Genomic DNA, 16,049 nt, shown 5'->3' with positions numbered 1-16,049 from the left:
TTCCCAAAAAACCAGACATTTTGAAATAGTGCACTCATCCCATTCCAGGTTTTAGGTTCAGGATCTGTAGTATTGATCATCTTTCTGCCCAGTTTTTCTCTAGGCCTCTTCCTTCACTTCTTTTTTTTTACTTTTAAAAAAATGTTCCAATTAAGGGGCAATTTAGCATGGCCAATCCACCTAGCCTACACATCTTTGGGTTGTGGGGGTGAGACCCACGCAGACACGGGGAGAATGTGGGGCTGTGGGTGTCCATGTCAGGAAGTATTTATTTGTGCCTGTGTGTATGTATCGGTATCTGTGCGTGTGTGTGTATGCACGGATATGTGTGTGTAACCGTGGGGATGTGCATGAGTGTATGTGTACATGGATATCTATTCCTGTGTGTGCATATTTGTGTTTGTGTACGTATCTGTGTGTGTATATACTTGTGGGTGGCACGGTGGCACAGTGGTTAGCACAGGTGCTTCACAGCACATGGGTCCCAAGTTCGATTCCCAGCTTGGGTCACTATCTGTGCGGAGTCCGCACGTTGTCCCCGTGTCTGCATGGGTTTCCTCCGGGTGCTCCGGTTTCCTTCCACAAATCCCGAAAGATGTGCTGTTAGGTGAATTGGACATTCTGAATTCTCCCTCAGTGTACCCGAACAGGCGCCAGAGTGTGGCATCAAGGGGCTTTACACAGTAACTTCATTGCAGTGTTAATGTAATGTGACACTAATAAAGATTGTTAATATTATTATTAAATGGAAAAAGAACCAATAGCGTCATGAGGAAAGACATTTTTGTACAGCAAGTGGTCAGGATCTGGGATTCACCACTTGATAGTGTGGTGTGAACCAGTTTCAGTTCTAGATTTTAATAGGGGACTGATACCTGAAGAGAAAAATGTTGCAGGGTCATGGGTAAAGGGCAGAAGAGTGCACTTAGCTGAGTTGCTCTTGCAGACACAGACATGAAAGGCTGAATGGCCTCCTTCCGTGCTGTGACGATCCTCCGGCTCCATGCGACGTGTGATGTATAACAGCCACCTTTAATGGCACAGTTTGGTGGGTTTTACAATTGTCAGTGCTGGCAAACTATCAATCTGACATCACATTACAGCTCAATGATTGAATATAATCAGGAACTGTCAGGCAAAAGATATGGACGTGTTGCAGGAAAAAAAGAGGATGCCTTGCAGCTCAGAACTGTGAAAATCTTAAAGTAGATGAGTGACTACAATATGGGGGGGTGGGGGTGGTGAGTAACTACAATCTGGGCTGGGGGGAGGGGGTGCAGGGAGAAGAGATTAACTACAGTCTGTTGGACTATTGGAGTCAATATATACAATAGGGCAAGACCAATATGAAAATCTTGGGCTGGATTCTTCGCCCTGCTGCGCCACATTTCTGCCCTGACCGCCGGCAGGAGTCTCCGTTGCACCAGCTGGTCAATGGGGTTTCCCATTGTGGGGCAGCCCCACGCTGTCGGGAAAACCCCAGGCGCCGGTGGAGAATCCTGCCCCTTATTCCTCACTTTTGAAAATAATACACTACAATTCAACAAGTGCTCATTGTAGGATTAAATATTTTAAGCTAACACACGCACTAGAACAAAACCGCTATCCCAAAAACTGTCGACCTTATTTCACAATGGACACTGTCAAATGCCCAGGAGCTTATTGTCATCCCGCGTCAAATTATTCCAAAAGAATTCCTATCAATGCTGTTGACTCTATTCTTGCATAAATGGGTTTGTAGATTGGGATTTGGAAAGTAAATTGACGGTTTATTCCTTGGGTGAGGGCTCAATATTATCAAACCTTGCCCCTCGTTGTGTCCTGCGAACAGGCCCAGAGAATGGTTGGAGGCCATCTCCTAGGTCTCTGCCAGTGTAAATTCATCAAAAAGATGGGCCACATTGAACAAAACTACATCCGGCGAAACAAGCTAGAGTCAGCACTGCTCATGTTTGAGCAACTAAATAATAGACGGTAAATATCAAGAGCCTGTTACCGTAAAATCATTGCAAGGCAAGGTCACAGAACACAACACTGTATTTAATGGAAACATCAATTTATTTTAAGTTAGTTAGCGGCTCTGATAAAACAGCAGAGAGAGGATCTCATTTGGATGTGCTAAGCATTGGTATAATCACATCACTCAGTCATATCCAGGCCTTTAATCTCATCACTGAAACAGCTCAATTAGATTTAGAAATGGAGTGAGGCCATTGCTGGGTGACATGGAACAGCCAATTCTAGTATTTTTTGCCTAGCAACACCGTGACCAAATAAGCCAATGCCAAATATCGAAAGTGAATGGCACAGGTTGATTCAGCAAGTGCTCAGTTTACAACACATACCTAATTCATTCAGCTAGTTGGCTTCTCAGTACTACAGTGCAATTTTTTTATCTTGCTTACATTCCCCTCCTCCTCCATTCTTGAAAGTGTTAACTCCTTGTTGGGTTGGTCTTGATTAATAAGAGGATCAGGGGTTATGGGGAAAAGGCAGGAGAGTGGGAATGAGAAAATATCAGCCATGATTGAGTGGCAGAGCAGACTCGATGGGCCAAGTGGCCTAATTCTGCTCCTATGTCTTATGGTCTTATGGTCATCTTCCAGGACTTTACTCAAATGGCTATTCTTGATTTGCAAGCTTCAACATTACCATGAGGCTATTCAACACTGACTGTGAAGATATCACATCAGAGTTTGATCCTCTCTTCAGTCAACATCCACACCCACACTTATACAAGCAAATTCTTAGCGATAGCAACCAGAAGCTGAAACCATATCAAACTTTCCCTCCTGGAGGTGGGGGTCATTGAATATTTTTAAGGTGGAGATGGAGGGATTCTTGATAGACATGGGAATCAAAGGTTATTGGGGATAGAAGGGAATGTGGAATTAAAAGCATAATTAGATCAGCCATCTCATTCAATGGTGACGCAGGCTCAAGGGGCCAAATGGCCAACTTCTGCTCTGACTTTGCATATTCCCTAACCTAGAGATGCTGGGGCTGCAGGGCCTCTACTCCTCGACAGAATAAAGCCTGGATCATTCTCTATGTTTGACACAAGCACCCATTTGATGAACTCACTCAGTCACTGGTGGACTTGCAGTCAAAGGCTTTAAAGAAGTTGACAGTAATAGCCAATATCCATTACATTGGAACAGCGCACTGCACGATAAACCTACCTGCCCAAGATCAAGTGTAACGTTGACTTCATTGTACTCCAGGTCACGAGAAAGAGGAGGGCTCTGCCACCACCGTTCTGTCCCATCAATGGCATTAGTGCTTGGATGTGCTTTGTTACTCTCTGCCTTGCAAGTATCACAATATTGACCCTGGTAAAGAAAATAACACAAGGTAAGTAAGGTTATAAGCACCACATGCCTGTCACCAAAGCCCCCTTAATAATGCAAATGTCTCATTTCGAAATCAGTCCCATTTGTCCATGATATTACAAGTGACAAATTATAGTATTGATACCTAAATTAGTAACTACAGTAGCCAACAACAACCCTGAATTGTAACTGATACAACCTATTCTATGGCATCATTCACAGACAGTCTGGGGTCAGACGCATGGATGTGATGGATAGTTGCTAAGTCAGGGTTATATTTAATATGCTAACTCTACACGAGGTAGCTGCCCAAGTACTCAATGATTTAATGTGGTATATTCTGGATCAATTAGACACAAAATCTTGAAGGGTGCTTGTCTACTTTATTAGTTATTGCCCTTTAGAGAACCCTGGTCATTAAATGTCCAAAAAACAAGCAGAAATTGACTGGTTTTCTTTTTCTCATTTTTTTAACTGATACTGACAGTTCAGAATATGGCATCTAAAGTATGATGGGATGCCTGCTAAATACAAGATACAGAAATTTCCAACGTGATTCAAACATGAAAGAAGATTGGTTATACACTTGAAAAGGGCAGCATGGTAGCACAGTGGTTCGCACTGTTGCTTGACAGCTCCAGAGTCCCAGGTTCAATTCCCGACTTGGGTCACTGTCTGTGCGGAGTCTGCATGTTCTCCCCGTGTGTGCGTGGGTTTCCTCCGGGTGCTCCCGTTTCCTCCCACGGTCGAAAGATGTGCAGGTTAGATAGACTGGCCGTGATAAATTGCCGTTAGTGTCCAAAAAGGTTGGGTGGAGTTATTGAGTTACGGGGTTACGGGGATAGGGTGGAGGCGTGGGTTGAAGTGGGGTGCTCTTTCCAAGGAATGGTGCAGTCTCGATGGGCCAAATGGCCTCCTTCTGAACTGTAAATTCTATGATTCTAAAAGGAAGATGCTACTGAAGTATGGGAAAAGAACAAGAGACTAACTGAATATTATAATGGGTCAGCATTTAGAGAACACCAAAGTGTATCATGGAGCTCACTGGACCCACAACTTTGAACTGATTTTGGTTATGAGGAGCACAAGGGGCCACTTTCCAGGTGTTATTCAACAGAGATATTAAGTATTTTTTAAACAAAACAATGTTTTTTCTATGAATCCAGTTAAAATTTTATAAACACACATTAAACATCTTATCAACTACCAACACAGATACTCCCCCCCCCCCCCCCCGAAGATACAGTACTCTATAGGTAACCCGTATAACTTTCCTAACAACATCCATAAGCCAAACAACCTTTTTAACAAAGACAGTGGGCGGGATTCTCCAACCCCACACCGGGTCTGAGAATCCCCGGTGGGAGGCGCGAATCCCGCCCCGCCGCCTGCTGTCATATTCTCTGGCGCCGTTTTTCGGGCGGGGGTGGGATCACTGCCATGCCGGTCGGGGGCCATTGACAGTGGCCCCCCCGGCGATTATCTGGGCCACGATGGGCCGTGCGGCCTTCCATTTTTGACCAGTCCCGACGGCGTGAATCACTCACCTCACGCACCGGCGGCACCTGGCAGGTGAGTATGCGTGTGTGGTCCTCGGTGGGGCGCAGAGGAATCCGACCCCAGGGGGCCCCCACGGTGGCCTGGCCCACGATCGGAGGGCCCGCCAATCTGCAGGCGGGCTTGTTCCATGGGGGCACCGGGACCCTGTAGGGCTCTGCCATATCGGAGAAGAGAACCCCCCCCCGCACATGCACGAGAATATGCCAGCCGGTCACGCCGGCCGTTCCGCGCATGCACCATCCCTTCGCCGTCGGCTGGAGCGGCGCCAACCCCTCCGACATCAACCTAGCCTCCTAGAAAGGTGAGAATTCCTCAACTTGGGGGGCCATTGATGCCGGAGCCGTTGGCGCCGGTTTTACCACCGGCGCGGGGACTTAGTCCCCAGAAGGGAGGATCCCGGCCAGTAGGTTTGAATTCTCTATGGAGAACAGTTATCACTTTTAAATTATTAAGTGATCTGAACACCTTTTTAACATCCAGAGAGAGAGACCGATATACACCTGCTTTGTCTGAATACAGCTCCCAACTGAAAACCAAAAGTAAAACTCAGAGCCAAAACAGCGTCCACCTCAAAACAAAAGTAAAAAGCAGAGCCAGAGCCCAGCTCCACCCACACAATGACATCACTGCAGCCATTTGAGAAGACAAACATTTCTTAAAGTGACATTCCCATGACAATATCCTTTCCAAGAGCCAGCAGAGGCATGATGAGCTTCATTACTTTTTACCTGTGGTGTATCGAGGGCTCAAGTTGTACCAAACATAATGTATTATTCCTGCTGGTGCATTTGCCCTCAGCTGGTGTATTTCCATTATTCCACTGAAAACAGCAGCAATGTCTGGAATCTGGACATGTGCAGAATAACACAGACCTGAAAAATGCTGTCAGTGGTTCTACACCCCGCCAGAGGGTGCACTGTTGAGGTATTCCCCAAGGCTACAATCAATGGGTCTCACTCTAAAAACCCTCGAAAGAGTTACACGTAGTTGAATGATTGCAATAACAGCGTTCTAACTTAATTATTGCTAAACACCATCACTGGCTTTGAAAAGCTAATACTATCTATACATTTGCAGAGCAGTTCCCCATTGCTAGGCAAGGTAGATTGTGGGGGTGTACAGAACCGAGGATTGTAGCCACCTGGGTTGGCCACTTCCCTAGTTTAAAATGAAGATTCGCAAAGAACGCAGGGAAAAATGGACAGGCTCAGAGAAGCAAGCAGTTTGCAAAGTTTTCCTGTATATTCGACTCGCAGAAAGCAGACAGCATTGAAACCAGCAATCTGAATATTAATGAGCGATTCCCGGGCACAATGGTAACAATCGAGAACGGTCAAAACAAGTCAGACTCCTTGGCGCCAGCAGGAATCCAAGACAAAAGAGGCTAACGAGCACCCAAGGAACGCCCAGCGATCAGGGAACAGCCCCAGTATTGGGGGAATTCATACCGATCGATTGGTACGTGATCCAATCGATTGGAGGCAGGAACGGGGTCCGCCCAAAAGAGCACAAAGCCCCTGGGGCCTATAAAAGACCGGTCCCAAGTTAAATTCACTCTCTTAGCCGGCCCTCCCAGCAGAACATCTTAGCAGCTTGGAAGAACTCTTAACCGTGAGAAGGAGAGGCCTAGCTAACAGCTACACCGACAAGTAAGTGTCCAGTCAATGCACGCTACGAGATAGACGCTCCTGACCCTTAGTCCATACCAGTTGGAAGCCCACAGCCCCAGGATTGAACAAGAGGCCATTGTTCCCTGACCCAGTGGGTTCTTTTCCAAACATAAGTATTGGCCTGTAGTGGTAGAGATAGTCTAGTTTTGTAGTGTTTATGCATGAGTAGCGATTAATTATGTATATAATAAACGTGTTTTGATTTGAACCTTACTAATTGGTGTACCGAGTTATTGATCAGCACTTGAACTTGAACCTCGTGGTGGTATCATAAAGATACCTGGCGACTCTAGAACAAGGTAATAAAACAGAGCCAATTGAGTGTAAAGCACACTCACCAGAATGAGCAACAGGATCACACAGTCTGAGGATACACTTAGGTCAGCGATGAGGAGAAATTTCTTCACCCGAAGAGTGGAATTGGTTACCACAGGGAGTTGTTGAGGCCAAAACATTTGTATGTTTTCAAGAGGCAGTTAGATATAGCACATGGGGTGAAGGGGATCAAAGCATATGGAGGGGCAGTACAAGATTAACTATTGATTTGGATGATCCGCCATTATCAAAATGAATGGCGGAGGAGGCTCGGAAGGCCGAATGGCCTGCCCCTGCTCCTATATTCTATGTTTCTATTCTTTCTTCATGGCAGGGCTCACACAAATCAGTGTCAACATGCCAACTGATCATCAGCAGACTTTTCTTCTGTGGTATAAAGTATTGTGATTGATTGAAATTTGGCATTCTTGCATTTATTCTGATGAGTTTGAGATGAAAAGATTCGGCAACATGTCTCTCTTTTCAGCACTATTTGCAGAATCTCAAATTTCTCCATTATAATAAAGAAAATCAATGTTACACATGAGGCTGAATTTTATGGTCCCATCACGGAGGGGGAGGGGTTGGAAAATGCAGCAAAGTCATTAAAGAGTCCATCGACTTTGGCGGGAGCAGAATACCCCGCCGGTGGAAATTTCCACCCATCTTTTTTTTTTAAACGTAGTTTATCTTTATTTTAGCCACTACCTTCAGCCAATAACTTATTTTGTAATCTGGCAATTTAAATCAAAAGTGAGAGACATTAAGTGCTTTTAACTTTCTGGTTTCACCTACGGCGCTGAGGACACGGGTTCGATCCCGGCCCTGGGTCACTGTCTGTGTGGGGTTTGCACATTCTCCCCGTGTCTGCGTGGGTTTCAGCCCCACAACCCAAAGATGTGCAGGTTAGGGGGATTGGCCACGCTAAATTGCCCCTTAATTTGAAAAGGATAATTGGGGACACTATTTTTTTTTAACTTTCTGGTTTGCTGTCTGATTACTTCAATGTGATTAGCTGCCTAACTGCTTGCTGACATCACTGTTGCTGCTAAGATATCCTTGTGACCTGGCGGCAGGTTCAATCTGTTGAGAAAGAGGAAGACTGTGACAGAGATCCGAGGTTGCTATGGGCAGCTTTGTCAGTGCCCGAGAGCCATTGCTTTTCCACTGACCGCAACATCGAGGCCAATGTATGATAACCACTCAAAAGGCTTTTCCTTGTTGCAAATTGGTTCGGTAGATATTGGATCTCTCTCCAGTCCCTACTTATCCCAAGGAGCAATAGTTGGTCTTCTTTTGCAGCGATTGTGTTTTTATAACGAGGTCAGTTTAGCCGCCATTGAGAGTCAGCCACGTGGTGTACAGTCACGCAATGGCTGCATCAAGTAGGGCTGGTAGGATCCTCTTCCCTGAATGGCATAATTGGGACACGATGGGTTTTAATGGCAACACAGTGACGTTGTTTTCTGGTTTCTGGATATAAATTAACAGATTTATTAAATTCAATTTCACAACCTAAAATGGCACACTGCTGCCTCACGGCACCGAGGAACCTGGTTCGATCCTGGCCCCGGATCACTGTCCTTGTGGAGTTTGCTCATTCTCCCCGTGTCTGCGTGGGTTTCGCCCCCACAACACAAAGATGTGCCGGGTAGGTAGGTGGATTGGCCACGCACAATTTTCCCTTAATTGGAACTTTTTCTTAAACTTTAAAATGGTTGAATACTAGGGCAGCACGTTGGTCCAGTGGTTGGTGCTGCTGCCTCACGGCGGCGAGGTCCCAGGTTCAGTCCCGGCTCTGGGTCACTGTCCGTGTGGAGTTTGCAGATTCTCCCCGTGTTTGTGTGGGTTTCGCCCCCACAACCCAAAGATGTGCAGGCTCGGTGGATTGGCCATGTTAAATTGCTAATTAATTGGAAAAATGAATTGGGTACTCTAAATTTAGAAAAAAAGAAAATGGCTGAATACTAAATCTCTGCATTGTTAGTGCAAGAGCACATGCCCTAATATATCTAGGTAGAACCATAGATTGTTCTCCTCCTCCTATGCTCAAACCATTTAGTCCATTATGTCTGTGCTGGTTTTCTGGACCAGCCTGCAAGCTTTAGTGTTGTTTTGTCATCTTGGGCCAGATTAGGTACACACTGGGGGGGTCTTAATTCCAAGAACCAATTTTCCACATGGACACTGAAGTCTCAGCTACCAGACAAGAATATTGGGGAAATAGGGACATGCTTCCCATGGTTTTCTCATCCATTATAAATTATTCCTTCTGTTTGTCAGAGTCGACTTCCTAATTAATCTGTGAGTAAATGCATTAACAGCTGTGCTACTGAACTTTAGAAAACACAAAGGTCCCAGTTTTGATCGCAGGCCTGGATAATAGTGAGGATATTCCAATTCCCCTCACTCTTTGAGTAGGAAAGACATAAATATATCAGGCAGATTCACACTCCTGAAAGGTTATGCAGTGATGCCACCTGGAAAATCTTTTGTGTGTGAGAAATTTAGGGAGAACAGCATTAGGCTCAGCCCAGCAGGGGAACAACCTATTGACACTAAAGCATAAATTTTCCAAGGTTGAGGGTACATCAAAACCTCACACGCACTCTGCCACAATACTTGCTGAAGAACAGATGGAATATCATTGAGGAGGTGCCCACAGTTTTCCAACATGCATTGTCAGCAGGCAACTAAACACAGAGCTGACACGCCCTCAGGAACTTTACTCCCTGCTGATAGATTTACCCATGAAAGATGGCCACTTAGAGATGCAACTGTGGCTGCAGCAAAATAGTCTCTAAAATTAATTTAAAACTGTTGTAAGATGGACGGAACGGTGACGCAGTGGTTAGCATTGCTGCCTACGGCGCTCAGGCCACGGGTTCAATCTCGGCCACAGGTCACTGTCCGTGTGGACTTTGCACACTCTCCCCTTGTCTGCCTGGGTTTCACCCCCACAACTCAAAGATGTACAGGTTAGGTGGATCGGCTATGCTAAATTGCCCCTTAATTGGAAAAAAATAATTGGGTACTCTAATTTATTAAAATAATAAATAAAACTGTTGTAAGATCTTTTTTTCTTTGTTTCTTTTACATTGCTGACAACATGCTGTTCTGCACTGACGAATGATTCAAAATTCAAGCTAGTTCTATATATATATTATATATCTTCAGTGATACTTCAAATTCCTTGGGGCTTTCACTAAAAGCTCCATGTGGTTACACATTGTGCAAATTAATTTGGCAATAGTGTTCCACAAGTCATTGCAGGATTCATAAGGCATTAGTTTGCAGCTCAAGGCCAGTTGTAAGGTAGGTTTGTTAAAGAAAATGAATGCAGTAATTGCTACTCTTTTTATACAGTCCTTCTCTAACGATGCAGGCTAGCGGTTACATTGCCTATTTGAATTGCAGCATACACATGCAGATGCAAAAGAATGCTACCAAGCTTCCAGTTTGAAAGCAAAACTATATACTGAAGATGCTGCAGCTGTATCCAACATTGATGTTAAAAAGATTCCTGACATGTTATCTACATGTTGATGCACCATCAATCTGGCATCAGGTCTGGCTCAAGGTGCACCATGCTCCTGCTGAACATTAGGAAGACTGAAGTCATCAAGCGTTTTGATAACATTAAATAATGGAGGGACCAAGGGAAATGATGGAGGCATAGCGCACGGTATTGTCAGTGCACATGTAGGGGGCAGCACGGTAGCATGGTGGTTAGCATAAATGCTTCACAGCTCCAGGGTCCCAGGTTCGATTCCCGGTTGGGTCACTGTCTGTGCGGAGTCTGCACGTCCTCCCCGTGTGTGCGTGGGTTTCCTCCGGGTGCTCCGGTTTCCTCCCACAGTCCAAAGATGTGCGGGTTAGGTGGATTGGCCATGCTAAATTGCCCGTAGTGTCCTAAAAAGTAAGGTTAAGGGAGGGGGGTTGTTGGGTTACGGGTATAGGGTGGTTACGTGGGTTTGAGTAGGGTGATCATGGCTCGGCACAACATCGAGGGCCGAAGGGCCTGTTCTGTGCTGTACTGTTCTATGTTCTATGTTCTATGTGGAGGCCGATGCCCATGTCTTTGAAGAATATCACCAAGAGTATATGAAAAAGAGGCCATGTTAGATCCTTGAGTTGACTTTGACTTCATGTTAGGGCCGGGGAAGGTGGGGGTGTTGGAGGTAGTGATTGCTGGGTTTTCTTTTTGAATATTGGACAAGTAGGAAAGGTAATAACATATGAGGACAGTCCGGAATGTGGAAGGAACTGGAATATGGAGGAGGCATTGGAAGGTTACTGTATGGTCAACCGTGTCAGATGCCGCAGTGAAGTCAAAGAGAATGATGTGGAAAAATGTACGACATTCATATTGATTTTAATCATTTCTGTTTTAGTGGAGGAAATTCAAACAGGAAGTTGTGGGAAATGTAGGAATGATGGATATGTATTTGTGAAGTGGCAACATAGAGTCATAGAGGGCGGTATGGTGGTTAGCACTGCTGCCTACGGCGCTGAGGACCCAGGTTTGATCCCCAAGTCACTGTCCATGTGCTGTTTGTACATTCTCCCCGTGTTTACGTGGGTTTCACCCCACAACCCAAAAGGATGTGCAGGGTAGGTGAATTGGCCATGCTAAATTGTTCCTCAATTGGAAAAAAATAATTGGGTACTCTCAATTTATTTGTAAAAATTGTTTTTAAATTTGCATATTTAGAAAATAAAATATAGAGTCATAGAGTTTTTAGAACATGGAAAGAGGCCCTTTGGCCCATCATGAATATGCCGGCCATCCAGCACCTATTTATTCTAATCCCATTTTCCAGAACTTGGTCCACAGCCTTGTATGCTTTGGCATTTAAAGTACTCATCTAAATGCTTCTTCAATATTGTGAGTGTTCCTGCTTCTACCATCCTTTCAGGCAGTGAGTTCCAGATTCTAAACACCCTCTTGCTGTAAAGGGTTTTCCTCACATCCCCTCTACACCTCCTGCCCCTTACCTTAAAACTGGTTATTGACCCCTCTGCTAAGGCGAAAAGTTCCTTCCTATCCACTCTATCTATGCCCCTCAATTTTATGAACCTCAATCAGGTGAATAAAGTAAGTGTATAAATTCTCAACATTTTTGAGGACTTTAGAGATGAAAGGGAGGCAATCAGTAAAAAGGCAAGGGGTCATGACCCATGAGTTACGTTTCAGTAAGAGCTACATGAATCTAACCATCCACACTAGGTGAAAGGTCATGGGCTTGTTTGTGAGTAAACAAATATTTGAGAGGGAAATGCAGAGGACTAGTGACTGTTGATTCACTAGCAAAGTCTAAGTCCCTTTATGGCAGATAGGGTGAATGGGACAGAATGGAGATTGGTAAGATTGGCCTCGACAGGCTCACTGGGCAGTAAGATCACAAGAGGGGAGGATTGTGAAGTTGGAGTTGCTGTTCATACTAGGTTGCTTCAATGGCCTTCAGGTGGACATCAAGATCACAGATGGCAGTCTAACCTAACCCATTATTACCCTTCTCACTTCCTACTTTCCTGCTAAGGTCCCAGTCTCCTCCTTGGATAAGTCCACAGCTACAATCCATGCCTTATGTCATCTCCAAAGAACCACGGAAGCATGTCACAGGTTTATGGACAACAATTCAAACTGCTCCACCCTCTTCTCTCCACAACCCTCTTACAGTGAGCCTGCTGGGGGCTAATTATGCCAACCTCCTTCCGTTCAAACTCATACCATTCCAACACCAACTTCTTCTTCCCGAGAAAACTCTTTGCACTTAGATCACAGCTGTCATGTTTTAGTTGAGATGCTTTAGAATTGCACTCCAGGGGTGCAGTTGAAGAATTGAGTGCCTTCAAATCTTTTTTAAAATAAATTTAGAGTACCCAATTCATTTTTTCCAATTAAGGGACAATTTAGCGTGGCAAATCCATCTACCCTGCACATCTTTGGGTTGTGGGGGCGAAACCCACGCAAATACGGGGGAGAATGTGCAAACTCCACACGGACAGTGACCCAGAGCCGGGACCGAACCTGGGACCTCGGTGCCATGAGGCAGCAATGCTAATCACTGCATCAACATCTGCCTGAGTGTCTTCAAACCCGACAGAATCTTTCATTATTCCATACTGTTCTTTTTGAAACTGAATGCATTCCAATAAAACACCTGGATTAAAAATCATGGGAGATCTTTGAATCAAGTTTCCTCGTGATGATGTCGCTTGATGAGAATGTGCAAGATATGTTGCCTTTCTGGAATATTTCACAGGGACCTCTCCCGACACTTTATGACTGAGTCCCATCAAAGCTCAAGGATCACGTTTGAAATTTATTTAATCACTAAAGGCATCTTTGAAGAACATTTCACTGCTGAACTCCCCGACAGTTGCAGGATATTGTTTGAGGAATAATTTAGATCATTAAAAGGCACAGCCTCCATTAATACAGCTACACTGTGGCTCTCTCAAAAGGGTCTGGAGACAATAGTGAAGTTAATACTGCTGCATATTTTACTGCATCATTGAAGCAGTGAAACAGTGGAGTTTTATCCCTTAAAACCTCCTGACATCAGTCATTCAAACCTCCCATTTGATTACAAAGGAAAGTCTCCCATGCATGACAGGAGTTAAAGCAAGGCTCGTGTTAAGTAGTAAATTCGTGTTATCAGGCACGGGAACGGTTCAACAACTTAACTGCATTTTTAAAAAAAGGGACAGTAGCAATTACCCTCCCAGGTTTTTTTTTTGAAAAGCAAGAGAATAGACTATGCCATTAAACTGCCTTTTCCCATTCGCCTAGTAAATCTAGTTGGCAAAATAATTAAATGATGCTTTATGACAGAAGTGGCAAGGTTAGTTTTAACTTCGCCAATCTGAGTGAGCATTTGGTTTCAATGTCGTGGTGGTATAGTTGAACTGAAGCACGTTGCCAGATTTATAAATCGTGACTACAAAAGCCAAAGGCTTGAAGACTAATTCTCATGGAAGACAAGCTGGGAATATGTGGCGGGGACACAGCGGCTTTCGGACTCTGCTGGGGGGGGGGGGGGGGGGTGCTTTATTTTTGTGGTCGCTGCTCCAATTGGCGAGTTAAAAAGGCACGAAAATCCATGGTGACCACATCTTCCGAGGAATCCAAGAGGAGCCTAAATAAGGCAATAGCTCGGCATGATAATATTCTGGGGGGAAGAGAGGGAGGTAAAATAATCACCGCTGAAAATGGAGAGAGGAGACACCGGGAAGCAGATTGTTTGATGTTCATATTGGGCTGATCAAGGAAGGGTTGTTTCACCCTGGGGGGGGAGAGAAAGAGGAGAGACGACCCAGGGACGATGGGCCGAATGGCCTCCTTGCAGCATTTTTTTTTAATGATTCAAATGCAAGGTCTGACCTCTAGTTCAAAAAAAAATTATATTTCTGATAACTGTCATCTCTTCCCACCTCCAAAAACCACATCATTTGCTGAAAACACATTGTCTTCCAGATTTCAATAAACCTTAACCGCCTGCGGACCCTCACAGGTAATAATTCTTACCAGCAACCAGCTAAAGCAGATTTGTCTTAAATATATATATATTTGTTTGTTTAAAGGTGTTAAAATGAGCTTCACGTCCTGTAAAGCCCAGGTCATGTCCTGTCTAACCACAGTGTGGATTTTCAAAAAAATAATAAAAATTAAGCCCCACACACACACTGAAGGTGGTGTACTGGAATTTCAAACGGGACAAGAGGGTTTTTGGGACACAGTGGGAATTGTGCACTTGCACTGCCCTGGCATCAAATTGTCAGTGCACCTTGATCAGAAGAGGTCCCCCCCTCCTGAGCTCAGAAGCTCCAACATGTGGCCGTTTGCCCTGGCGGTGAATCAAACACAATTTGAGAGAGTGGCGTTTGAACTTTGGTAAAGGCGCAGATATTGGGGGTTTAAATGCCAGTGTAACTACTGCCAAACGCACTTCAATCTAATCGCTGCAGCCCAGGAAAGTTTGGAAATCAGCGAGAAGGTCCAACTGGAAGCGAATGTGTGTGTGTGTGTGCCAGAGTTCAATACCTGGATAGTTTGGCTGGGATCGCCAGACACAGGACCGCCAACCAGTTTACAATACAGATCCTCCACCGGCCTCCCCGACACATCCTCTCCGCAAGTGGCCGTGGCTGTGATCTTCGTCCCCTCCGCTAAGTTAAAATAAGGCGGGTGCAAGCTGAAGCCGTTGACTCCGTATCCAGCGGTGATGACCCCCTGCGCCCAGACCAGCCTCACAATGTAGCAAATGTTCAAAAGGAGTGTGGCGGCTCCTGCGTCCCTCGCCATGTTTCCTCCCTCCTCTCCGAAGGTTTTCTGCTCACAGCACCCAGCCTCTGCTCATTATTATTGCTGCTGCTGGAAGTGAGCGAGCCGCGAACATGCAAACTGGCAGCAGCAGCAAAAGCAGCTCCACCAGGCAGGGCTACCCAATCATGATGATGCAGCAACCTCCCTCCTCCCTCCTCCTGCCCACGATCACAATGGAGGTCTGTACCTTGCATTGCAAACAGGAGGGTGTTGCTTCACTGAACGGGCCTCCCCCCCCCCCCCCCCTCCCCTGGGCAACACCAGCTGCGGACAAAATCCAAATAAAACCCCTGTTTGCAACCTGCTCACTATGGAACACTTGCCACTTTATCCCGGGAAGGGGGGGTGACACATACCCCCCGGCCCCCGCGGTTTGTGTGAACGGATTTAACAATACATGAGGCAGCGGTTCAAGAGGGATTCGAACCCAATCTGAGATTTTGGCCATTTAGGGGGTGCCACTACCCGTGTACCCCGCCCTCTGGACGCAAGTCCTCGAACGTGCAGCTTAAAGAAGGGCTCTGTCAAAGTTGCTATCAGGGAATGGGGCAGCATGAGAAATTAATGGGCTCTTTCAAATTTTGGAAGCATTAAAAAGCCTCTGTTCTTCCTAGTGCATTTTTTTTTCATTCTAGGATTTGAGTCTGTATTTCAGGTTTACCGCTCTGTAAAACAGTGCTTAGGAATTGTCACCTGGTCCCTGATTGTAACTCCAGCAACCTGGGATCTCCCTTGGGTCATGCTCATCGCTTGTTGAAACCAGATACCGGGTACCTACTGGGTGTTGCCAACAGAACTGCATATAAATATGAGTATCAACAACAATTGCATTTATATAGC

General features: G+C 45.3%; 1 protein-coding gene across 2 annotated transcripts in view; it reads right to left on the bottom strand.

Moving 5' to 3' along the window:
- The window catches only part of lama5 (laminin, alpha 5), a 324,952-nt gene extending 309,590 nt beyond the window's left edge, over positions 1-15,362 (bottom strand). For both annotated transcript variants that reach the window (XM_038803518.1, XM_038803519.1), the window contains exons 1-2: positions 14,928-15,362; positions 3,183-3,332 (exon numbers count right to left, since the gene is read on the bottom strand). In XM_038803518.1, coding sequence (XP_038659446.1) covers positions 3,183-3,332; positions 14,928-15,188 — 411 coding nt within the window. In that variant the 5' untranslated portion in view covers positions 15,189-15,362. The remainder of the gene's footprint in view (positions 1-3,182; positions 3,333-14,927) is intronic.
- Between the last annotated feature and the right edge of the window lie 687 nt (positions 15,363-16,049).

The sequence above is a fragment of the Scyliorhinus canicula genome, chromosome 7 (assembly GCF_902713615.1).
Source record: "Scyliorhinus canicula chromosome 7, sScyCan1.1, whole genome shotgun sequence".
Classification (NCBI taxonomy): Eukaryota; Metazoa; Chordata; class Chondrichthyes; order Carcharhiniformes; family Scyliorhinidae; genus Scyliorhinus; species Scyliorhinus canicula.
Note: the sequence above shows the minus strand (reverse complement) of the source record. Positions and strands in the feature narration are given on the sequence as shown.